The sequence below is a fragment of the Haemaphysalis longicornis genome, unplaced genomic scaffold (assembly GCF_048455015.1).
Source record: "Haemaphysalis longicornis isolate Haplotype H1 unplaced genomic scaffold, Haemaphysalis longicornis Haplotype H1 scaffold_9, whole genome shotgun sequence".
NCBI classification, from domain to species: Eukaryota; Metazoa; Arthropoda; class Arachnida; order Ixodida; family Ixodidae; genus Haemaphysalis; species Haemaphysalis longicornis.
In genome coordinates, this window is record NW_027526460.1 from 34,128,581 (window position 1) to 34,155,049 (window position 26,469).

A 26,469-nucleotide genomic window follows, 5' to 3' on the forward strand; every position below is an offset into this window, starting at 1 on the left:
CACAGAGGCAGCTTGACCAGGTTGTTGTGTTTACACCACTCGTTTATTTTTTCGTTCCTGGTGCCGGCATTTTGTTTGCCAGGAAATAGGGTTTGGCTGACACAGGCACGATTACAATCACAAGTGTGCGAATCTTTGGCAAACAAGGATCCTCAGATACAGTTCTAACAAAAGCAGCTGAAAACTGGTGAAAATATGTGAAAAAGCATTTCAACTGTTAGAAACTGGTGTCCTTTAAGTACATGTATATTATCTGTTCACATTCACTTTTGGGAGCAAAGCCAACGAGGCATCACTGCATTGAGGGCACATCATATATGGGCTGGTTGCACATGTTTTAACAGGATGAAGAAACTGCTCAAAAATAGATGAAGCGAAAGCAGCAGCTGCTGTATGCACTCGCAGAACTGAAACATTTCTTACATAAACTTCGATAGCCTTTTTCACTTACAAAATGCTGTAGAGTCATAACTTTAATGTGCTCCATGACACCACTTCCTGTTTATCACAGTTGGCCTCCTCTTGGACTCCCTCAAAGCACCATGCCACTTGGTTTAACAGCTTACTAGTACCCCCCAAAATAGCAAAGGACTAGCCGTAACAACATTTCAACAGCTATCGCGATTTTCCTTCCTTATATCCGTGTGCTCCACTGGTTGCTGTAAGCTTTTTGTAAAATTCAGTTATTTCGTGCAACAACGCTCACTAGCTTTCGGACCCTGACAAAGCACACAAACTGACCATCTGAAGAACTTGAAAATTGCTTGGAAAGGGGCACTGCTTCTGCAATGAAATGTGTGTAACAATCGCTAACTATAGTCACCGGTAACTTGACTGCTTCAATATTTGCTTACATCGATTCCAGTTTCTTTGAACACATTCAAACAGAAGAATTTTCGACAGGCTTTTTAACAAGGGGCTGAAAGGAGGATTGACAACCACTTATTCGGCACACAAAGCTTTTGTGGGATCAACCAAACGAACAGGATTCCTTGTGAACAGGAAAGCAGTATCTGAATGACTGAGAAGTAATGGAAACGGTGAAATTATTGCCAAAATGAGAGACTCTGGGGGTATAACGGTGCACATAACTTTCCCTACTATGATGTACTGCCCAGTGTCACAGACGGCAATGCCCAGTGCCCTGCAGTGAGAGGCGACAGTTCATATTCACTGGTAGTAGTTGTTCTTGCCCGCCTTTTGGGGGGGCACGGGGGGAGGGGGAATCGGTCTCTGTGGTTTGGTGTCGCCCGACGGTGCTGAGGACGGTGGCTGCAGGCCTTGAGGGAACAGGTCTGGCGGGAAGAAGTCCTTTGCAAAGTTGGGTGGGAACACTCCACGGAAGAAGTCAGGTGTGGTGGCACTGCGGTGTCATTGAGGAAAAGGGGTCAGTTAGTCTGATCGTACAACACCATTATTTTTACTCGTAGGCGTCGTATGCAGTTGACTGGCTGTCTTCACACTCATGGAGAAAGCTAGTGTGTAGAAGGAAGGTAGTGGACGGTCGGGTGAAATTGCTAAGAGTTTATCGAAGTAAGCAGAAACATTACATTTGCTGATTTCGACCTGGTAGACTGCTAAATCTGGTAGAATTACTGATAGCATTGGTGTAACTGAGATCAAATGATCAAGAATGGGGCTTGCTATAACAGAGCAAAACAAAAACAACAAAAAGTAAATGCTGTTCATGGGTTGAGGTTAACCTACTAGAGTTTAGCGCTTGAACTGTTTCTTACGTGTTCCCGCATTTGTCCTGGTTTTTGCCGTGCACAACAGTGACTGTTCCGCTAGTACCAGTGAATGTGACAAATTATCTAAGCTATCACTGTCTACACGCCCAGAGCAACTCCCAAAAAGCGACTAATCAAAATTGATAGCATCACTTGCGGGAGCTGCGAAAAAAAGGTATTTTTACTTCTATTGCTTCGGCTATTTGCATCTAGCTTCAATGGCGTTGCAGCATCAGTTTTGACAGTCCCCGTGTCATTGAAGTCAACATAGCAAATATTAGCCATGGTGGTTGTTTTGCAATGTTGCCTAATGCATAAGTAAATTTTCCCGTGTAGACAAGCAGTAGTTGTAGTAATTGTGGGCTAGTTACTTGTGTGGGCCGTGGTCATGCAGGATGGTCGGGAGGGGTTGTCGTCCAAGGTCTCAGTGAAGGCGAGCAGGGGAGCTACATGTGAGCCGTGTGAGGGCAAGTCAGTAGCACAGAGAGAGAGAGAGAAAGAGAAAAATGATGAAGAGGACGTGCAAGGGGTTTTGAAAGTACAGCAGCGCCAGAGGGCTTGCCGCTCGTTCCTTTACGTGTACATATATGAACAATAAAGGGCAGCAAGTGGCCGTGCAAGATGGAATTTGGAAGACAAGGGTTCACAGGTTTGTTATTATTATCAGTTCGTGAATCAGCCCCTTTGTTTAAGCTATTGAAAGCGTGCAATTAAACTTGTATCTGGTAAGTAATGTTGAATTAAGAAGTGGTAGGCATTGCAGTTCAGGCCATGCTTTCTTACGGAACTTGATTGCTGGTGTATGCACAGACTGTAAAGTAAGAAAGAGGTGCAGTCTGGAGGCAGGAAAACATGTAGACAGGCATGTTAGCACATAAAAGATGTTGTCTCACCTGTGTCAATGCTTCTATTTCACTCACTTATCTGTTTTGCCTACTAAGCTTGGCAAGCTGTAAATGCTTACCCGTCAAAATTTTGGGCAGATTGCCGCTAGGCAATTGTGAAGGATACTTGAAATGTATGCAGCACAGAGAAATGCGATAGCACATCTGGCTTTAACCAAGAGGCATTAATTGTGCTGTTGGTGCCACAGACGGAGTTTGTATCTGTGGTAAAGCGGATAGCATGCTTGCTCCGCGATGAAATCTAGGACTCAAAACCGGCCTAGGAGAACCAAAGATTTTTTTTCAGGCTGTCTACCACTGGAGGACGGCCCACTGCTTCACCAAAAGTTTTGGGCAAGTAGCCCAAGAACATTCCACATCAATAAATGCGGTAATTGTGGTGGTATATACAAGAGTTGTCTGCAGATGTCTTCCACTGGCACTTTTGCCATAGAGCTTTCGCACTTCATGCGTGGGAACAAGAGATAGAAGAAAGTGCTTGTGTGTGGAAGTCATTTGTGAATTAAGGGCCATCTTTCTTACGGGAAAGTGTTTGCAACCCCTGAGCGGCTTGTCACCCCTTGACCATCTCCACCGGCAACGGAGGGCGGCAGCAGATCGCGTGGCAGCAACTCCTGGGGGAAGGACGGCAGCAGAGCACCCTTGGGGAATCCCAGTGACCTGCACAAGATCGGTGATTAGGCTCGCAAAGGCATAAAAAAATGTGGATGCAAAGAACACGGGCATTCATATTCTCTTGGTGGATAAAAAGGATTTGAACTACGCATTGCGCTTGTTTTACTCCGCAATGAGCACGCGTATTTTCACAAGAAGACAACAGAGAGAAGTGCAAAGTAGTGCTGTGGGCCCGCCTCCTGACGAAGCTGTGGCTTTGTCAATGGGTGGGCCCGGCTTTGACGGGGCTTTGTGGCTTTGTCGGGGGTGGGCGGCAGATGGTGAAATTAGGCACCAGATAGTGAAAATATGGTGAAGTTTTGGGGATACTCCTGTGAAGGTACCATTGCAGCTACACCAAACAATATTTGGTGAAAAGTGTTGAAAAATTTGTGTTAACTGCTTAAAACCATGGTTTTCTTTCCCTGAATGGAAGCTTTTCCAGCTTCTAAACACACGAGTAGCTCAAATTACTGGACTGCATGTGTGTTTTAATGTGCTTGGTATGTATTTTTGGTTTTCACCACCCCTTGCAAGTAATGAAAGCTTAAATGTAACAAACCACACTGAATGATATCCTTCACAATTCTTTATGCAGGATGCCCCACTAGCGTTTTCTTTCTTACATTATTATCCCTAGCTTCTTTTGTAAGGCATGGTGGTTGTACAGTAACCAGTGAAGTGTTAAGTTCTCACATAATTTGAGAGAAATATACGTTGTACCATGTCTTATGTTTGAATATCAAGATGAGCAGTAAGTACACTGACGGATGTGCAGTAACTTTCCGTGCGAGCATGCCTATAGAAAATGGAGCATGTGTTCTTTTAATAGCGCTGCAACCAATATGAATACAGGGTCGCTCCACGATGGTATATACAACAGCAACAAAAACTCATCTGTTCTTTGGCACATTCATGCGCAGAAGGGATTCAGCGCAGAAGCCAGAATTGGGTCATTCCACGCCAAACATCCCAGAGTCCGCTCTACCATCTCTGATTACGCTATAAATATTTGTGGTTGATCACTTCTTTACTCTATTTGTCCTCCTAGCCGATTTTTGGTGAAAAAAGATTTTTCTCTTACAGATCGAAATTCGAAAATCGTGGTGGTTACGAAAATTTGCGCTGTGAAAAAAAAATTTAACAAAAATGAACATTTACGGAGCACAGTGTAATGATTCCAGGTGATATAAAAAAATGCGCTTCCTTGCTACAGTTGACAGTTCATTGACAGTTGCTAGTGTGTCTGAAAATGGGCTTTGCCGTGAAGCAAAGCGGCGTTCCTGAGCGATTTTCACATTTTCTTTACAGCTGTTAAAACATTTCTAGAGACAATGCAGCTGCATACTTTGTTTCTATTTCTGTAGGTAAGTGTGTAAGAAAGACATGGGAGACGTGAAGCGATATTTTCAGCTCGGTAAAGGCATGGACTTGGAAAATTTTGCAAAATTGCTCATGTTCAGACGCCTGTATTTGAGCGGGTGTACAAACAGCATTTATTTCAGTAAGCTTAATCGGAATACTTTTTGTTTCAAGTTAGAAATAATTTTTATATTGAGCGCCCACCACGGCCTCGGACGGCGGGCCGGAAGTCCGCTTCACTGCAATGACGGTTCCTGAGCGGCAGCGGAGAGGTGCGGCGGCAGCGCCGGTCGATATCGTTGCTTTCTTACGGTGCTGCCGGCTTGGTAAAAGTGCATGATTCCACATGCATCCTCAGGCCTTCCGCGGTGCCGCAGACGAAAGGGTGTTGTTAATCTTTTGCAGTTCTTTCACTTACTTTCTTGAATTACTAGGTATCGACAACTTGTTTGGGACATACTCCTTTTGCAAACAAGGTACGGCTTCGTTGCACGCTTCAGAGCGACAGACGCGCGGTGAAATATACGCGGATTTGAAGCAAGCACGGGGTTCTTGGCGCACCTCCAAGAAAAGCAGGACGGCCCATCAGCGAAGGAGCAAAATCTTCAATAAGTTTTTATGAGGACGGTTCCGTTTCGTACTAATGTAAAAAAGAAGAGAGCTGAGTTTTGCCTTCGGCATGGTTAGGATACATTTCTAACACACAGAAAAGCATGAAAGACAGGAATTCAGCTGGAAATTAGCAGAGAGATTCAATATTACTTATTCTCTAATATTAATCATATCGGGCTGCTGCAATGGGAGCCTAAAACTTGGAAATCCAGACGAGTAGTAATATACGAAAATCTCAGCAACTAAGTGGGTTACAGAAACCACTTTTTGAGCCTGGCAGAAACAGATCTAGCAGAAAAAGAAGAACCACTTCGTGATGAATTCAGCAGAAAATTGAAAACAAGAAGGACGTTCGGGACAGTATGAGTAAGTCACAACAGGTGGCGGGTAACGAGCCCAAGGCAGAATAGGAGGTAGGAAGGAGAGCGAGGGACTTCAGTTTGGAGAGCAAAAGAAAAAGGAAAGGGACGAAAACATGACAGGCAGAAAGAAAAGGAAGGAAAAGGCGGATTCCGCCAAACAGAATGAGGAGCTAGGAGTTCCCGCAACTCGGAAAGGACGAATGTGAGGATGAGCCACGGAAACAGGTCGCAAACGAGGAGGAGGAAACCTTCAAAGCTGAACTGCAAAGGAAGGTAAAAGAAGTTGACGCAAGAATTCTCAGTAGCCTGATAAAGGTAACTCGAGTAACTGAAGACGAAAGGGCAATGGGAAGATTGGCAGATGATATTCAGGAGATGAGGGGCCTAACAATAGACCTCATCGCCAGGGTGGCAGAATTGGAAGGTGAACTAGCAGCACTAAAAAGTATCCCACAGAGGACTTTCGCAGACGTAACGAGAAGTAGCGAAGCAAAACGTCACTCGGACCCTGACCCTGAGGAAGGAGAAGGGAGGAAGCAAAGTGTTTTGCACATCAAACTGAAAGACACAGGGGAAAAAGACGCAGCAAAGGTAGCAGAAGCTGAACTGAACAAGAACTTTGAACCATCACAGCTTGGGTTAAAGAACGTGACACTGCGGAAAACAAGACAAGGAGTTTTGGTCCTAGCCGATGAGGAAGAGGGACTGGACAGGCTCAAATCAGAACTGGACACCCATGAAGTGCTCAAAAGCAAACTGGCAGCGGAATTCCCACGAGGAAGACAGCCGGAAATCTGCATTTCGGGGGTGCCGAACGAGACGCAGGAGGCAGAAATCCAGGAAGAACTTGCTAAACAAACAAACACGGAGGAAGAGCAGATAATAATAAAACGGAAGATACAATCAAAGAGGAGGAGTGAAGTAACCGTAATAGCTCAAGTCCCAGGTCCAGCATTCCGAAAAATCATGGGGCAAGGACGTGTGAGGATTGGATGGACAATGTACAGGGCAAACGAAAACCTGTATGTCCCAAGGTGTGACAACTGCGCCAGGTTTGGGCACCCCTCAGTGGCGTGCAAACAAAAAAACCCAACATGCACAGACTGCATAGGGCAGCATCATCACAGGGAATGTCCGGCATCAGAGTTCTTCTGTCAAGAGTGCGTGCTGTACAACCGCAAGGCCGGACGGGACGTACTAGATGTAAGGCACTCAATGATGGACGTGAGATGTCCGTCTTTCCAACGATTTCAAGATAATATGCGGGAAAGAACCAACTACGACTAAATGCAAGAAGGCAAGTTGGTCAAAGGCATCTAAGTAAGTAAGACGATGGTGTGAGAAAGGGCCATCTTGAAGGGGAAAAGAAAGGGTCAACAGAGATAAGTAACTCGGGCAATGACAACGATTCAAATAAAAAATTCAAGGTACCTGAGGCAGAGTTAAAGTTTGTACAGATTAACCTGGCAAGGTGCTTCAAGGCGAATGAATCGCTGAATACGTTCCAAGGAGAGAACATGATAGATATATCGGTTGAACAGGAGCCATATATACAAGAAAAAATAATAGGCTTTCCAATTAAAACACGTATAGTGGCAAGTGCATATTGCCCAAAAGTGGCAATTCTTGTTCATTCAGAAGATATCCTAGCTTTTCCAATTTTAGTTAAGAGCGAAATAGTATGTACAAGAATACAATGGAGAGATAAAGAAATAATTGTTATAAATGCTTATTGTGCACCAAAGAATGATCTTAACCCAATAATGGTTGAAATTGAGAATCTGCTACATACTGTAGAAGGTAAACACTTTCTAATTACAGCTAGGGGACTTTAATGCAAAATACGGGGAAGGGGGGTCGGGGGAAGTAATCAGTTTCTGAGTTTTACAGAAGGGCTACCAGGACACAAGGGACAGCAGTACAGGGGAAGATGAAGATCGGATCACGGCAGAGAACGAAGACGGCAGATCAAGACAGAAGATCAAGAAGAGTCAACGTTGAGCATGAAATTCCACCATCGAGGAAGCACTTAAACTGCATTTGTGTTTGCATATCAAGATCACATGTATGAAGACCGACATGTTGACTCATAACCGAGCTTCCACATATTAGTTTAAAAAATACCACTGATTGCCGCCCGTCCCCTCCCTTGACTTGGTTTCGCGTGATAGATCTATCTTCTTTCTTCTTTCTTTCTTCTTTTCCTCTCGTAAAAACACTCTTTGACTTCGGTCCAGTTTGTTTATTTTTAATTGGCGTCACCCGTGATACGTATGTGGTACTGGTTGGGCTTTTATTTTATTTTATAGCCCTTTATTTTGTCTGTCTGTCTGTCTGCCCAGAAGAAAAGGCGTAATACGCGGTCACCAAAAGCGGTTGTTCTTGTTAAATACGAGGAGTGGGGAAAAACGTGCCCTTTAAAATGTGGATTCTCTTGGCAGCTCCACGTGCGCCACATTGCGTTTTGGCCTGCGCAAGCGGGACCCACACACGTTGCATGTGCATGGTGCACCAAAACTTTAAACTCATGCTTAATTCCGCAGGCTTCAGGCAAACTACAGAAGAACTGGTGTCGACAAAAATCGACGACAATGAAGACTGCATGTGCAGCCGCTTTCCGGTGTAACTCGGCAAAGATGCCTTTCTGAGCACTCAGGAGAAACAGAATTGAGGACTTCAACGAATCACAGGTATTCGCTGCAGGCAAGAGAAAATAATTTTAAGTGCTGCGGAATTTTCCGAAAAGTTTTTAGACGCTGTAGATCTCGAGAGGAACATATAAGCAAAGAGCAAGCAAAGTACCTGCGAGAGCTAAAAAGCAGCCTAAAAGATGAGATGATTCTTCTTTTATAGTTCGCAGAGAATTATAGCTTCCTCGTGAGAGATGCTTCAAAATCGTACCACTGGGTAAATGCACAAGCCACGATACACTCCTTTGTGGCATACCGTCGTCCAGGAGAGACCGGGGACCTTAGGGTAAAATTGCTTTCCATTACTTGGACTGTCTTGACCTCACGACAGCGGCCGTGGCTACATTTCAATCTGAGGCGTTAAATGTGATTCTTAAGCACGAATGCCCTAGCTGCTGTCCAAAAAATTCACTATTTTCCCGGCGGGGCATCATCACAGTACAAGAACGAAAAAAGAGTCTGTATTTGGGCTACTATGAAAATGACTTCAATTTATCGGCTGAGTCGAACTTTTTTGCAACGTCACATGAAAGCGCGCTTGCGACGGGGTTGGCGGCACCGTTGAGCGACTGGAAGCCAGGGCCAGTCTTTAGACACCTTACCAGGGACAAATACTTACACCCCATCACTTTTTACATGAGGGGAAAAGATTAATGAAGGTATATCCCTGCTCTGGGTGAAAAGACAACTCTCAAGAAGGTATTTGAGTCGACGATTCCTTTGAAAGGTACGCGCGTGCACCTTTCACCACTTTGTGCCATCATACACTACGAAATTATTTACGAGGAAGAATATCCAAAGCGGCAACGAAAATAATTCAAAGCAAACCAATCCTGCCCTTACGACATATCCGTTTGATATCACACTCGTCTCTCCCGGGAAACGAGATGGCACACGAAGCGGCCCGAGGATTCCGCTAGCAGGCCGACTTCGAATACAACGTGCCGTCATCGACGGGGGGGAGGGACAGGCTGGCTACATATCAAGAAATTACCCAACATTATAGATTAGGCCGACGCACACTTCCAGCCGCTCATCGTACACTTAGCAGAAGGCAATCAGTTGCATGGCGCAGCTGGTACAATCGAACACCTTCCCACACCCCGCCCTGTGCCACCGCAACTTTCCAGCGATATACACAGATAAGTGCAAGTGGTGCGGCGCCGCAGCCGCCACGCCCCAAAACATGGTTTGGGCGTGTCCCAGTAAACCGGAGACACCAGGTGTACGCATTACGAGGCACGAGCAATGGGAGGCCACGCTGCTTAGCTCCCAACGCGACGTCCAAACAGCAGTCGTCCAGCCGGCGGAAGACGCCGCCAGGGCCCATGGCTTCCTGACCGCCGTCTGAAGGGACGAGGACACTGCCACTCCCAAGCAGTGACTCCGTCGATCTTAACAGAGACGACTATAATAAAGTTTTTATCATCATCATCATCATGATCGCTACGAACTGTCAATGCTGGGCTCACGTCTTACTGCGCACCACCCAGACTTTCCAATTGTGGCAAAGAACCCACGTCGGCGACCGCGATGAAAACTGCAGCCTCTTAAATGCACCGAGGCCGAACTGGAACCCCATCAGCTACTACACCTCTATCACCTGCAAGAACGCAGCATTGCGGAATTCATTTAGGAGCCCCAACAACTGGTCATCTGCCGATGGCACTCCTCCGAAATTCCCAGCTGAGCTTCTTTAAAGCAGCTGGCCGCGTGAAAAATCAAAACGCGTGCGACCTGCGCTGCCGCCGCACCTCTTCGCTGCCGCGCAGGAACCGTCATTGCAGTGAAGCGGACTTGCGGCCCGTCGTGTGAGAACGTGGTGTGCGCTCAATATAAAAATTACTAGATTCTCGCTTAAAATGAAAAGTGTTCCGATTAAATTTTCAGAAATAAATTCAATTTGTACACCCTCTCAAAGGAGTCTAATCCTGTATTTTTGCATGAACTGCCACACACCGCGATAAGGGCCGAAACATGAGCAAAATTTTCGCAAATTTTTACGGTTCATACCTTTACCGCGCTGAAACTATGCCCGCTTCCCGGCTCCAATATTTTTTCTTTTGCGCTTACCTTCAAAAATATAGACAAAGTATGCAGTGGATTGCCTCTAAAAAGGTTTTAACAGCTGTAAAGAATGCGTGAAAATCGCTCAGGAACGCCGCTTTGCTTTGCCGCAAAGCCCATTTTAAAACACACTCGCAACTGTCAATGAATTGTAGCAAGAAAGCGCGCTTCTTTTTCTATCACGTGAAATTATAGATTTTTAGCTAACCGTGTTCAACGGTCCGCTCCGGTATCGGCGGCACCATGGAGGAAAGAATACTTCTTTCCTTCTTTCTTTCTTCTTTCCAATGGCGCTCCCGCTTGCTATCAGACCGGAGCGGACCGTGAAATACGGTCAGCTAAAACTCTCTATTATCTCACTGTGCTCCCTATGTTATTTTTTCTCCGTATATTATTATATTTTGAAAGGATTGTGAGCAGCACCTAGTGCTCCGGCGTAAGGAGCAAAAAATGTTTCGAGATGCTTCGCCAGTCGGCCGTCACCTCTCTTACCGCCGACGATGACCGTGCAAGGGCCCCGGCTTCGCCCAGTTAGCCAGTGAAAACACAAGATAAAAATACGAGAGAAGTTGCGAACGAGGCGCGCACGAATGAGCGTGTTCCCATGACTAGCTTGAAGCGCAAATCGACGGGACATTTTCCGCTTGCTGTGATATGAAAACCGCGTATCTACACCAACCATCCTGCACTTTTACTCGTGGTGCAGACAAACAGGAATACCGGTGAGAGCACAAGAAACCTTGCTTTACACGGTACGTATATTATGTCCTTTATATTATATTATACTTGTTGTATTATATCGCCTGTTGATCCGGAAACGGCGGAGGCGGCCGACGTGTTTAGCCTGTTCGTATATCACAACTGTTTGTGTCTGCGCACAGGCGTGTACTCAAGAGGTCAAAGTATGCAAATACGGCAGGCATTGGACCGTGCAACTGCTTAGCGGTTCCGCATTGTCAGTGCTAAAGCGCACTTCAGACAGACGGGGTTTCCTTGACCACCTTTTGGTCCGGTAAGACCGTGAAAAGCCTGCCCCAGGAAGTCCTTGTCTCGGCATTGCACACATCGCCGCACAGAACCCACGTGCCTCGTTTAAGGCCTTGACATCGCCCGGGCCTTTCGTTTTTCGACGAGTAAGCAACGTGATGGCGATACTGCAGGAAAATATGAGAAGCTTTTCGAAATGAGCCAAATCCACCTGAACAAAAGTTCAGAAACAAGCGAAAATTCGTGACAAGGCCAAAATGCAACGCTGTCAAAGCTATTATATATTAAAAGACCAAATAATAAAAGACGCCGACCACAAGATAAAATAAAACAATGACGCTTTATACTATTTTGTTTGTTCTACATGTCAGCTAGGGGAACTTAGATTTCGCAACGTTTCATTTAGGTCCGTTAACAGTTTTTTTATTGTTTCCAAAATTCTGTTCAGGGGAATTTGACTAATTTCCAAAAGAATCTCATATATGCATACACGAAAAAAATCTTCTATATATTGCATACACAGGGAGCCATTCAAACGGCTTTGTTTTGTGCAGTGGCAGCCTATTTTACCATTACGCAGTATTGTCGCAACCTACTTGTTCCCTTGCGGGTGAACATATTTGTTCGGCCGGCACATTCCAAGCATAACGGATGCGATAAGTTACGAACACATCCGTGGGCGTCAGCATGTCTTGAGGGGGGCAAACCAATATTGATTTGATTGATTGTAGGGTTTAACGCGCCGACACAACGCAGGCGACGAGGCGCGCCGTAGTGGGGGGCTCCGGATTAATTCTGACCACCTGGTGATCTTTGAGGGGGGCAAACCAACGCCAAAATCTCCTCTAGGGGGCGTTGGGCAAACCTGCGTTATCGCGAGGGGAGACGGCGAGGGGGAGGGTGCAAGTGCTGGGGTGCCTTGGTGGGGGGGGGGGGGGGGGGTAGGAGGGGGGCGGCAAGTGCTCCTTTTGCACCCCCTGCCGACGCCCACGAACACATGGTACTAAAATCGCAGAGACAACTAAGCACTCCTGATGTGAATGCGAAGCCAATTGTGACCGATTGCCGTACTGGCATGCCGCTATACTGGTCGCCGGTACCGGCTGCGGTTACCGGTTGACTACGTCGGAGCTCAGAACATGACGTTAGGCCTAATGTCAGGCCGGCACATACCCGCGTTCGCATCGCCAACGGAAAAGGGTATTTAACGGAAACGTACTTCACTTAATTGCTGATTCTGTTTTAGCACGCTCAAGCAGGCCTCAGTAAATGTCTGTAATACACGTTGCAAAGCCACAACTTATTCACCAGGTCCACGTATATAGCTTCTTTAATGGCTCAGGGTCTACTTTTAGTCGGCTATAGATCCACCGCGCTGTCTTGGCGTTGGGGATGCGCGGTTCCTGTCTCGCATTCCGGATGGCCTTGTTTTAATTCCCATCCAAGTCCAAATGTACCCAACTTTCTCTTCGACGCAGTTACTTTACTTTCATTACCTTTGGGCCATTGTGTGTGCTATATCTTTCCTTACGACGCCGGAATTTCGACCTACCCAGTCAACTAATGCTTTCGCGGTAATATCTCCATGCTTTGCGGAGCACTCCGGCTTTTGGCACGAGGTGAGGCGAAAAGACCAGAACGCTGCTGTAACATGCGTATTAACATCAGACACTACTGTCACGACGATTGAGGCGAAAAGAGCGCAAAGGGGAAACAAGCACGCATGAAATGGAGGTGGGGAACACTTTAGGTTTCCTTAATTGTTGCTGACGCATCGTCAACCTCGTCATCACCATCAATATCATCATCATAATCTGTTGGAGGCTGTAGCAGTATGAAAGCCTCTCCCAATGACATCCACCTGTGGCTTTCCCATTATTATCCCCGAATTTCGTATCGCGTCGTTTCATGCAATGTTCTGTCGTCTCCGGCTCTTCTCTTCCCGTCCCCTGTAGCCACCGCCAACGTTTTTGGAAACGTATTACACGACAGACCCAACTCGCCCTCCTCTCTTTAATTTCAGCCGGAATGTCATCTGCCTCCGTGATGCCTGCGCTTTCGGCTTCGCTGCCGACACAGGCACAGCGCCAATAATGCTGCAGAAAACACTCGGAGCGCTGATCCGTGGAGTTGCAAAGAGGCGCTGAGGCACGCAGAATGAGCTACCGTGGTTGCTACAGAGAATTTTCCTTGAGAAATTTCTCCTCTGACACACATGATGCAAAAGAAAGTTGAGGACATGCATAGAGTAAGCAATCCAGTGTGTTTTGGTTTGCACGAGGCTTGGAGATAACGAGGAATTTTTCACAAAAGTAAATTGATCACCGACGTATACTCATAACTTTACCATCACTCTGACACTTTGGTATCACTCATAGTCGAAGTTGATTGCTATGGAGGTCAAACATTGCCGTCAGTGGGCTAACAAAAAAGACGTCAGAAACGGCATTCAGTTTTACATCGCGGGAGCTTTCACGCCCTGCAAAGTCGACGTCACCTGCCGTGCTGAATAGCGTGAGACCTGCGTATACACTACATACAGACTGATTCATTTGCTGGCGTCGAGAAGCGCTAACAGCATTCAAGCGCAAACTTGCCGCTACAGACGCATAAGTGGCCGTGGACGAGACCCAATACATCATAATTACAGGAACGCCCACCGGACCTGTGCATGTCCGCTAAACAGCTGAATCGCACGTCCGGAAGCGGGGTAGATCCGCATCTTAGGTGCTCCCGTTAACAAAAATCAGGAGCATGGGAATGGATCTGACAGCTCAATCCAAACTGGCAGTAACTCGATCCTTCACCTCATCACGAGGATAGCGAACGAATTCAGAAATGCCGCAACGTAGATGGGTCCACAGCCGGGCGGGAGGAGCGGCGGGCGCGCACTTTCATGAAAGTGCGCGCCCGCCGCTCCTCCAGTCCGGCCGTGATGGGTCCTGCGCGCTTTGATTTCACACAAACAGATGGCGCTGCACAAAGTGATGTAGAGGGCTGCCCTGCGCCTAGCCACAAGTCTTCCTGGTCCCACGGAGGTAGACGAGTTGTGCCCATGAAGATCTGCCAACACGTGACTCAATCAATCCGGCCCACGTGCCACCCTCGAACATTACATGTGGACTTGCCCTTGTGACCCTTTGCCTCAATATCCAGCAGCGAGCTATGAAGACAGGCATTGGGTAGCTCTAGCCAGGTGGTTCAGGAGGCCCTGGTGCGCAGAGCTACCGAAGTCGCGGCTGGCCTTCACCCATCCGCCACCAACCCTCAGTGACTGTGGCCCGAATAAGTTTCCTCTCTCAATTTCCTGCGCAACTACGCAAGAGGGAGAGTTTCTACGGCAGTGGCGCATATACTCCGGACCCGTTCTGAGACAACAGCAATACAAGTCCGTCTGATTTGGACACCGGCGCACTCGTCCCTCCAGGGGAACGAGATGGCACACGAGGCAGCCCGAGGATCCTACAACGAGACTGACCTCGAGTCTGAAGAAGCGCCGTCTGACACGGGGGAAGGTATAGGCTCTGGGCATACCAGGAAATTACACAGCACTATAGGCTGAGTCGTCTGAAACTTCCGGCGGCTCACAGATCCCTTACAAGGGGACAATAAGTAGCCTTGCTTTGGCTGCAGGCATACACTTTCCACCACCCCACCCTGTGCCATCGACAGCACCCAGAAAGGTAGCAGGACACAAAAATGGTGTGGACTATCAGCTGCTTCACTCATACACATAGTTTGGGCCATCTCAAACCTCAGCCCGCCAACCCCGGATTCCACATAAGAAGTACGAGCAGTGGGAGCTGCTCAGCTGCATCCCACAAGTACAAGTTGCAGTCGTCCAGCTGGCAGAAGACGCCGACAAGTACCACGGGCTCCTTGCCGTGGTCTGACCAAGCGCCCACCCGGAACCTTCTTTTCGAGTGCTTACGCTCAGTAAAGAGGACAAAGTTCTCTCTCTCTCTCTCTCTCTCTCTCTCTCTCTCTCTCTCTCTCTCTCTCTCTCTCTCTCTCTCTCTCTCTCTCTCTCTCTCTCTCTCTCTCTCTCTCTCTCTCTCTCTCTCTCTCTCTCAGGGTATTCGAATATGGTTCCTGTCGCTCCGACAGAAATTTGACGACAACGATTGCTTCTTACTGCGAACACTTTGGAGCGCATATATATTCTTCAACTAAGAGAAAAGCCAGCAACAAAGGAGCTGCAGCTTTGTGCGATCCTGCAAGGCACGCGGCTTGCCCTTGACGACGGCCTGGGGTCGGAGAAGCTGAAAAAAAAAATCGTATTTATTCGGATAGCACCGCGGCAATCCGCGACCTCAAGGGGCCTCCGAGACGCCAAACCACGGCTCATCAAGCCGAAGTGCCTGCGGACCGGGACACTAGGAGGGTCCGGCATCCAAACTGTCATGCTACGCCGGCCGCCTATAGATAACGAGCGGGCCAACGGACTTGGCAAAAAACTCTATCATCGCCCTACCCACGGGCATGTGTTCCGGCGTTCGATGACAAAGCCCAGAACGTGAAAGGTGGCAACGTTGCCGAGGCGACTTTTTGTTTGCCGGACTATAAAACCGGCGACCGCGAAGAGGTTGTCTCGGGGAGATTTGGGTCTGATTAATAAGACCAAGTCGGGCTGCACGATATATAACACGTTGCAGTTGCCACGGCAACGTAGCGGCCCCGGCAACCTGCAATCACCGCTACCAGGAAAGTGCTATGCATGCGTCATAGAATTGATATGAAGTGCATATCATCTTGTTTTGAAATTCGACCAGAATCGGTTCGCAACGACGGTGTCGTATATGAAGTCTGGATGTGGCCGTGAATCGACGTCAAAAAAAGGGCCAGCTTATTGCAATAAAGATTCGCCTGCGAGGTTTCAATAGTAAGCCACACTTACAACTTTCCCTGTTTTCTTTTCTAACTATAGACCTCGCACCATTCTATTTAATAAACTTGGTGTTGTTACTATACTTTTGAAGTGAACGAAACCTAAGGAAATGGACTTATACATCGACGTTGCAATCGCATTTACTGGACGACGATTCCGGAAGAGGGTGCCGGGTCCAGAAGATTCCATCGCGACGGCGTTCGCTGTACATCCGATTATGAAATCAAAAAGAACTAAAAGACTTAATTTTGTCGCTGCAATTTCCACACATAGTGCATAAATGGTTGTAATGAACTTAAATTTTATTATAATTTCGGGAGAGAAAAAAAATGTCAGAAGCCCGGCGCAAATTGAAACAAATGTCAGAAGCCCGAAGGAAATTGATGACACATATAATGAAGGAAAGAGAACCTTGCCGTGTATGTGTTGGCGTTCAGGCATAGCGAAGGTGTACGCCCAACTTGACAGATGCATCTGTCAGCTAAGCAAAAAATAACTCTGCCTCCGTATACCGCACGGCCGTCGTATATGGCATGCAGGTGCACCACTCGTCATTCGAGCCAGAGCTCACATTGCGCTAAAAACCAGGCAGCGCGGTTATCAATGCATACATGCGTCCTTCTTTCGTCACAGGCGACAGTCAGACGCCTCCTGCGTACACAAGAGGCTCAGAATGTTGGCGGGGAGCCCAACCGCTTCGGACGGATGACACGCCAGAAGCGAGGACAGTTTTATTAGACGTCGGCATCGCGCACGCGGAATGGTTCACGCATCATTTCACCTACACCTCGTTTGGCAGAAGGCCCGTCCCGGCCCGGAAGACTTCTTTCTTGACTCGTTCACCCTACGGCATGACGGAGGTTGTTCGTGTCCGTGTGCTGCAGAGAGGCCCCCGGAGGAATTGCCGTGTGTGGTCGGAAGAAAGGCTGACGTCACGCGTGTTGCAGACGTGTCTTCTCTTTGCGGGTTTTAGTAGCTCTGCTCTATGCTTTTCAGTGACGATGGTTGAGTGTAGGATGCTGACCAAGTGCTGCCGGATCTTCTGTCAATTTTTCAGCCGAGCCTCCTGCGACGTGGACACATGTGTATGGACAACGTGTCAAATGTTGGGGGTTGAACGCGCCGAAGCTATACGCGCCCTAGGGGAGGGCTACGGATTTTGACCACCTGGGGATCTTTAAGGTGCGCCAAAATATCGGCACTCGGGCGTTTTCGTTTTCCGCCTCCACCAGAAAGGCGGCCACTGCGGCCGGGAATCGAACCCGCGTCCTTGGGCTTAGCAGCACAACGCCTTAGCCACTGAGCCACCACGGCGGGTTGTATGGGCAGCCACATCTCCTGTATAGTCCGGCCGTGGGACAACGTACACGTTCTTTCGCGATCTGCAGCGATCTGCGCCGGTATGGCGCTGCGGAATACGGTCTAGTAGATGTATGTCTGAGATGTCAAAGTTGCTGCACGTCACTGCATTTTTGGGGGGCGGATTCCCGTGACTCCCCGTACATGAATAGTTATAATTATCTGAATATTCTATGGCTGCGTACTGCGAATTAGATCTACGAATACCGTTGAAATCCGGCAGTCTGTGGGGAGTTTAATGTTTTAAAAGTTTGTTGTAACTTAAACCGCGGCGACAGACGGAAGCGAGAAAGGCAAAAAAATATTTGCATTCTTTCCCAGTTCCTTAATTCCTTTCTACAGCGCCTTGATTCCTAGACACTGATCTTCTATTCCCTCTTCTATCTTCCTTATATTTCCTATCCTACATTTTGATGCCAGATACTTACACTACAGCCCCCTCCCTAAACCCTCCTCAATGTTTAACACGCGGGTCGGCTGGGAATCTGTATACGGTGGACTCTCCTCGTATGCAGTGAACGATGTCTGATCTGCAGTTCGGCTTATTAAACAGATGTCTTTTTTGCGTTGCGCCTGTCACAGGAAAGCAAAGTGGCTGCTAGGCGTATCCCAGCGTGCGTCCCGGCCAAGTGCATTACTTCATCGGGGCAACAGGGTCTGCACATGTACATAGGCTCACGCTGCCGTTCCACCACGGTATAGCATAGCGCAGATGAGGCTCGTCCCGGTGGTGCGCGGGAAACAATACCGTCACGCCAACTGTGCAAGCGCCGTTCTATAAGTGGGTCCCGGTACCTTAGCTCCGCCTGTTCTTGCAAACGAATCAATCTTAGCCCAGGGGTCGCACTCTTAGCAACCCCATCTCCTTTTCTCTTTCAATGTTTAAATTCTAGTGACTGTACAATGTACAGCTGCATCGGAGTTCGGCCGCGAAAGAAACTTTACTTGCGTAGAAATTAAAAAAAAATCAGATTGTAATTTTTTCCCTCAATCTTTTTATGTGGTGTTCTCTTCTGAGAGTGTTCGAGTTCATATTGAAGTAAAAATTTACACGACCTGAGCTTTACAACTCACCGCAAATGAGAATTCAACGAATTTATTTCGGCGTCTCTTTCACGCGTGTTCCGGGCTTGTGAAAGGGCGAAACATTACGAAAGAGCCGAGTGGGTGTCTTCGCAGTGATGTCGAAGGGGTCCGGCGAGATTCCGAAAGTGCCTGTCACGCTCCCCCGCCTTCGAATGCAATTGTTTGTTCCGGATAAACGCGTTTCTTTATTGTTAGAAATACATGTGACGGATATAAGAGGCAAGTACTATCGACTGCCGCAGCGAAGTGAATATAATCGCGGAGGCAGGGAAAAGATTAGTGACGCTCGCATGCAGCAGTCCAGCCTTGAATACTTCTTACGCCAGTGAGGTTATCTATTGGACTTTGCTTGTGAGGGATACTTACATAAGCGTAAAAAAAATTAAGAAAATTTACTAATAACAAAGTTAAAGGAATCAAATCTAGCTTGATCCTGCTTTTTATACTCCCACAATACACAATACGTCCCTAAAGTTCTTGTACGTATTTCTGCATCTAAGTATTAGTGTTCATAAACAACCTTCAGAATTTCCAGGAATTCCACTTCCAACAAAGTTAAAAGAGTAGAGTATATCTTAGACGTTTTTTCACAGCTCCCAAGATATCTCTTAGGACCGTAAGGTTATTTCGGTGGTTTTTGGATACGAGGATCATAGAGCTAATGTTTCAAAAAATTCCAGGATTTTTAAATATTTGATTAATATTGAAGTTAAGTTAATAGTACGTGGCCTAAATGGGCATCTGAAGCCCCAACAATATTTCCTGAACATTACAGAAGGTTTGCTAGGTTTTTTGCTTCTAAAGATTAGTGCGGTTAGTGTAAAAATACGTACATACACTTAGACGCGTAAATTGATTGAATTAGTTCTGGCGTCTAAGGATGACGCATACAAATGTCTAAACGCATTTTTTTTTCACAGACACTTTGTCGTTTAGTAAATTAAAATGAACCACACCTAGATTCTGTACAATATTTCGACTTGACAAAATTAACGTGACAGCATTGACATACATGATATAACTATACTTCTGCTACAACCAAGCCTTGGAGCTTGTTAACGAGTGAGCACGTCACGAAGCCTGCATCTGGCATCTGGTCCACCTAATGTGCGTACCGCGAACATTGAGGGCGGTGTCCCCAGCCCACCACGGTGACCAGACCATTACGGCGAATACAAACAACTGTCCTGACTCACAACGTTGAAACCGGACTGAGGCTGCTCCCTCACCTAAATTGGTTTTGTCTTATACATAAATCGATGTGGCAGCCAGCCAACATACAATTCGCGTTGTTAGCTTTTCCTTATGGTCTTCACGCGCACGCGTGCAAGCTCTTACCGCTGTGGTGAACTACCCGTAATTGCCGTTTCGTGTAGGGCACTTGCATGTTGTTTACACCGGCCGCGCCGTTGTGGGGGCGTAGTTAGTTCGCCCCGTCTCACCTGAAGAAGTCGAGGTGGGGGTCTCCGAGGCCCGGGAATCCCGGGAAGGCGAGCTTGGACGGGTCCGGCAGCAGGCTGCGCGCCTCTACGTCGCCTTCAGGGTCATCACGGATGAACTTTCGCCGGCCGTCCTTGCCCACGTGGTATTGTGTGAAGCGGCTCTTGCCCGAGGAGTCCTTGTAGCCCGAGCGGCCCGTTATAATGCCGTCCGGGCCGAAGCTCTCGTGGTGGTAGGTGCTCACGGAATAGGACTGACCCTGGGCTGCCGACGGCGAGCTCCAGGAGCACAGCAGGACCGCCACGAGCAGCGCGGCGAGTTTTGTATTTGTAAACTGCGGCAGTAGGGGGGGGGGGGGGGGAATAAAGCGGGGTTTATAATGGTGACACTATAGTACAGCTACCTGTTTTTCGTCATTAGGCAGAGTACGCGTTACTGAAATGACAATATAGAAGTGCCCTGTAGGAACCCGTTGTAAGGACGTTGCAGAGGATTTTGCTACATTGAAGAGAAGCTTTAGTACTCTCACTGTCACTGACGGTATTTGTAACGCGAAAACGCCGAAGTGAAAGAAACAAACGCTTTCCGTGGTCGGAATCGAACCTGGTCCCTCGCGTAATGTAGCAGGCGCCTATCCGATTGTTCCACTTCGACATGGTCGAAGCGGGTTGGAAAACTTAGACGACAACCAATAAATCCGTCGCGAGAATGCTTCGCGTTTAACCATCGTCGTCGTTTGACGGAGGGGTGCATGCTTTTATATCTACCCGGCCAACACTTATTTGTGGCAAGGCTGTGGTACTGTATTCGACGCTTTGTCTCGCTCCAGCGACATCTTTACAGTATGTAGGACTATTATGTTAGGTAAGATTTGGAAATTCCAACATCAGGGGAATCGGGGACCTCGTTAGCGGGTGGTGGTGATGGTGGTGGTAAAAACTTTATTTATCCAGAGCTGTGAAGAAAGAGGCACCGGCTGGGACCACCGGCACACTACAGTCCCCTAGTCGACGGCTAGGAGCCCGTGGGCCCTAGCGGCGGGTGGTAAACCTGAGGCAGCCTGAGTTTCATTTCTTTTTAAAGACGATAGTCTTTCTTGGGCTACTTAAACCCAGAAATTTTGGTCTGTCTGTATGTCTGTCTGTCTGTCCGTCCGTCTGTCCGTCTGTCTGTCTGTGACTCGATACAGCCACCCGGCCAAAGCAAAGCGATGCCTGCGCAATAGTCTTATATAGTCGCAGCTAAATCTACCCGTCTATATACGGTGTAATGTTTATACTTGTCAACATTGTTGAAAAAGAACAAGACATTACGCAAATATGAGACAACAAATCAACACAGAAGTGATATTTGCAGTGTTACTTTATAAAAAAATCAAACATGCTTGACTTTTTCGAAATTAAATACTTCATCAACTGCAGAAAAAGAATTCACTCCGCCGTCGCCTGCTGTCGCCCGCGCCACTGTAGCTTCTGGCGCCATTTTAAGAAATCAACCGGCAAAAAGTTACGCAAGGTTTCACTAGATAGGTTCCACGTTCTGCTTGCAACGCACGTGGAGTAGGGAAACGCGGTTCTATAAACGTTGAAGTAGGGCGCCTCGATTAACGCTCGTCTTCGCCGTACGGCAGCGTTCGCATCGAGACACCCGGTTTGGAGCAGTGGAACGCGGGAAGTTTAAAATGATTTAAGCAAACATTTGGCGTCTTTACCTTGGGAGGAGCGCGACGCAAGAGGAACAACATGAGGGGTGAGCGCGAAAGCGAAGGGGGGCATTTACTTCGCCAAAGCCGATAAGGACTATAGTTTTTTGACGGCATTTGCAACGAAAGGAGCAGATACGCGGCCAATTTTTATGATTCGCTAAGATCTTCGTACAGCAAAACTTTTGCGTTTCCCATTAATCTAATTCGTACCTTCATCTAATTCGAAAACAGCAGCGTTGAACTGAGCCACCTACGGTTACAGCATCCGGAGGTAAAACCACTAGGCCCAGAAGTAAGCTTGCCTATCGTGCGGCGGGAAACTCACCATTAAAGCTGACGTGCAATCCCCGATTAGCCATTAATGAGCCACTTCGGCGGCCTGATCAACACGAGGAGCATTGCAGCCTTTGTCCGAGCCAGAAAGACTCGTTACGAGTTACACTCGAGGTTGCGCACTGCGTTTCCCGCCAAACAAATGCTCTTCTTTTGAGTCAACGGAAACTAGAGACGAAACAATTGATAGTCACAACGTGGAAGCAACGAGAGTCCTCGGAAGCCTCTAGAAACAAATTGCAGCGGCACGACCTCGACCTCCATCTATTTGTCGCTTTCCCCTCGCACGACCGCTCCGGCGTTTTGTTTCCTGCAAAAAGCGGAGCGCTATTTCTTTCCGTTCGCAAGCGTCGTCTCACTGACCATTGTCGACGAGTCGTCCTCTTCCGCGTGGTTCCGGGCAGCCTTCGAGAGACGAGTGTAATCCAGCGCAATCGATTAGCCCTCTGCCGAAGAGTATATATAGGAGGGGAGACCTGGATCGGGACCGCGTCTCGCGTCTTCTAGGAAGCTCCGAGCGGTGCAGGAAGCTAAAACCCACGGGGACTGGGCGTCCTTGGGTGAAGAGTGGCCCTGTCGATCCGAGACGCCTCGCAGACCGACGACGCCGCTACCATCCTCGCACCTATTCGTCTCCGCGTGTACGGGGGCCCGTCGTACGTGCTTTCCCTGAGGAGGAGAGGGCGTCGCAGCCGCCCGGCTTGACCATAGCCGGCAGCGCTGTTCTGCGCGTCATTGTCACACGTACACACGAGTAGGCGAGAATTCGTATCAGCATAGGCATGCTCCGTGCCGCCACTTTAATCTCTCCCTTTTTTGGTTTTCTCGGTCATTTCGGCGCCTTTTCTTTCTAGAACACGGTGGACTTGAAGGGAGGCCGCGTGGCAAGACTGCTAATCGGCCCTGGAGCGTTTAAGGCTTAAGACGAGTACTGTGCGTGCCCGGACTGCGTGGCACGGGCAATCGCGGTCCGGGCGACACACACGCGCCGCCGCTTCGGGATCTGCATTTAGTCGACTCCATTGCGAAAGAGAGTCGCCCTTCACGGCGAGCACATGTTCTTTATGCTGTAGCCGGAATATAAGAAAAGAGTAAAGCGCGATCTTCTGCCTGCTTTACGGCTTGCTCGCTCCTCTTTAAGGGTCTTCTGTCTACAGCTGGGCGCCGGCATTGCGGAACAAGGTCCACGAGCGGATGACGCTTTCGGAGTCGCCGAACAAGTGCCGTGAACGTCGCGTAGCGCCGTTAATCGTGCTGTCACGCAGCTTTGATTGCCCCTCATGACCCGTCAGGTGCCAGAGGGCAGGCGATGATCAATGCCTGCGGTTGCTGCTCTGCCGGCCTGTATACGCAACGCCGGATTCCTGCCTTGGGGCGAGAATAAGCATGCAACGGTCGGGCGCCGTGTGGTACGAAGGTCGCGCTCCGACTCGCCGTGTCAAACGAAACCGAAAGGGAAGCCCATTCGTCGCGTCCTCTCTGTCCCCACGGGGTCACATGACTCTAGCGGCTGACTTTAGTTCCGGCCATCTCTGGCCAAAAAAGGATCATTGCTATGCAAGATACGCGGTTCATTAGGTGAATCTCTTGAAATAATTATCTCGCCGCCTGGGCTTCTGTTGGAGAATAAATACCTAGACCTCGAATAGAATGTACCTTTTTCTTCAAATGCAACTTGCTTTAATTTAAAGTGCTTCAGTGTTTAGCGATAATTTTTAACACATACTGTGATGTGTGCCTGTCTTCAAGCAAAGATGCGTCTATGGGCGCTTACGTGCTTACGGAGGTATCTTTATCATCACCACAACCATCCATCATCATTCCGAACGTCATCGTCACATTTTCACCATGGGTAAGGTTTAAGACTTAGCGAGCCTAGGTGATTGTTAATTGGGAAGCATGAAAATGGGTGGGAGGTTATAGGACGGACCTACGGACGGACTGAAAGACACACGAACGCACACGCGCACACACGCATGCACGTACGCATACGTATACGAACGCGCGCATGTACACACACGAATGAACGAACGAAAGAACGAATGTACACACACGCAGACGCTCGACGGGGCACTAACGAACGAATGCACGCACGCACGCACGCACACACACAAGCTACTGGAGCGCTAATTCCAATGGTGTCAGTTTCGGTTCACGAGACGCGAAATCGCTTTTTGTGCCACCGTCATAAGCTCAACATGGCAACAAAAGCTACCGGAACTGTGAGCTGGCAGGTTCCCCAGTCTGCTCGTGTTTGGTGCGCCTGCTTGCTTGTGAGCCCTCGTTATAGTCAGTGCTATACGGTGATATAAAGTCCAGGAGGGGCCGGGGGGGGGGGGGGGGGGGCGAGACGGGTGGCGGTGTGCATGGGAATCAAATTTGGAGCTACTGCAGAGAAATTATGCTGGGGCTACTGTTCGATGGTTTAGATTCAAAGCGACTGCAACGGTGCTCTTTAGAGTAGCTTAGCATTTGCCGAAAGTAATCGAGTGGGGCACGTACTCCATGAAAATAAATGACTAAATAAGTGCTCATTGCAGTTCCATTTATATGCGCAGGCAGTCTTGGCGAACGCCAGCGGGGTTTTTGGCATGCATGTTTCGAGACAGACAGACAGACGGAGAGAGAGAGAGAGAGAGAGAGGAGAGAGAGGAGAGAGAGAGAGAGAGAGAGAGAGAGAGAGAGAGAGAGAGAGAGAGAGAGAGAGAGAGAGAGAGAGAGAGAGAGAGAGAGAGAGAGAGAGAGAGAGAGAGAGAGAGAGAGAGAGAGAGAGAGAGAGAGAGAGAGAGAGAGAGAGAGCAGGAATATTTTAATTAGAAGGGAAGGCTCTAGGCCCCTTCGGAAGGAGTGTTAGGCAGGGGTTTACCCAGAATTTATTCAGGGGTTTATCCAGAAGGAGTGTTAGGCAGGGTTTATCCAGGGGGGGTGGGGGATCGAAACCCTCCTGGGTGGGTGTTGGGGGGTGGTTGGGGGGCGTGTATAAAGCCCTGGGCAGGGTGCTCGGGGTTGTGAAAGCTTTTTTGGGGGTGTCAAAATCTTTCGGGGGGGGGGTGCTAAGGGGGTGTCGGGGGGGGGGGGGGGGTTGTATAAATATCTAATGTTAGGGGGTAGGGTTCCGCGAAATTACCTTTAATGGGCATTCTAAATAGACCGTACGCAACGGGGTTGGTTCCTTCACAGGATCCCGCGTACAGTCCGCGCTGCCTGTGCTCTCGCCAAGCCATTATTAACTCACTTTGATCTGTATATCGTCTATCCACTGCGGGAAATGTGAAGACATTAAAGAAGCCCCGAACACAAAATGCAAGTTTGGGTCATTCGAAATATTGCCTCGTTAGAATAACACTCACACCACTTTAACTCAAATTTTACTCAAATAAGCTATATAACGAGGAAAGCAGAGAGTAGGCATGCGACAGCCTATTTACTTTTCCGCAACGAACTGATGGCGCATCGTGGGTAGCTCGTTGCGATTTGGTGAGACGGAAAAATCCGACGCAAATTGAACAGTGATTATAAGCTTACAGAACGAACTATTTGCGCTCAAATTTAATGCACATCCTTTTTATAGCAGTAAGAATGGTGGGGTAATCAATGCAAGTTACGAACGAACACATATACATCGAAGCACCAGTGCGTATACGGCGCGCACTATGCCGGCCGAAGTTGCACAGCCATTGGGCGCGTTGGGCTGTCTGACACGACACTGGTGACATTGCTAGTTACGTGACCCTGTTTGTCGAGCATACCCAATCTTTCACGAACGATTACTACTAACCATAACAAAAGTAATCCGAGTGCAAATCTGGTCAGAAACAGAGAAAGTGCGGACAGCCGTCTCTATGAAGGCGGACGTAAACAAAAGACAACAAAAGACACCCTTAGTCCTACTGGGATCCTCCTGTCCGAAATAACTTGGCTCCCAGGACGTCACAGTTATCGAACTTCCTCCCCGGCTGCGGGAGGTGGTCAGTTCGAATTCCCCCCGCGGACGCAGAACGCTAAAAATGTGTACAAGCGGCTCTCGGCCTGGCGCCTGGCCTTCTCAAAGGTGTCTGCTTGAGAAGAGCTCCACGCACCCAGCTCCGTCTCTTGGAGCAGCTGTTTCGAACTTCCTGCTCGCTCCCATATCCGCATGTGCTGCTAATAAGAGTACGGAAAAGCAAGCAAAGTCACGGAACTTTGTAATTAGCGCTTAGCGAATCTACGCGAGCCTTAATGCGGCAACATATTATCGACCCAACTTCTACGCAGTTGCTGAAGCAATCGCACGCGTGTGCGCGACCCCG

At 48.3% G+C, this 26,469-nt stretch overlaps 1 protein-coding gene across 1 annotated transcript; it reads right to left on the reverse strand.

Annotated features, from left to right (window-relative positions):
• Window positions 1-21: 21 nt before the first annotated feature.
• On the reverse strand, window positions 22-22,799 carry LOC144152006 (uncharacterized). The gene is made up of 4 exons (XM_077683192.1): window positions 22,544-22,799; window positions 20,145-20,476; window positions 3,158-3,295; window positions 22-1,363 (listed from the first exon to the last, which is right to left on the reverse strand). The coding sequence occupies exons 1-4, from the start codon at window positions 22,544-22,546 to the stop codon at window positions 1,171-1,173; spliced, it is 666 nt and encodes a 221-aa protein (XP_077539318.1). The 5' UTR covers window positions 22,547-22,799; the 3' UTR covers window positions 22-1,170.
• Between the last annotated feature and the right edge of the window lie 3,670 nt (window positions 22,800-26,469).

Excerpts from the sequence above, each read along its gene's own strand:
- LOC144152006 (XM_077683192.1), bottom strand. Across the intron at positions 3,296-20,144 it reads CCCCACCTCGACTTCTTCAG|GTCACTGGGATTCCCCAAGG; the intron begins GTGAGACGGGGC and ends GATCTTGTGCAG. Across the intron at positions 1,364-3,157 it reads GGGGTTGCAAACACTTTCCC|TGCCACCACACCTGACTTCT; the intron begins GTAAGAAAGATG and ends ATGACACCGCAG.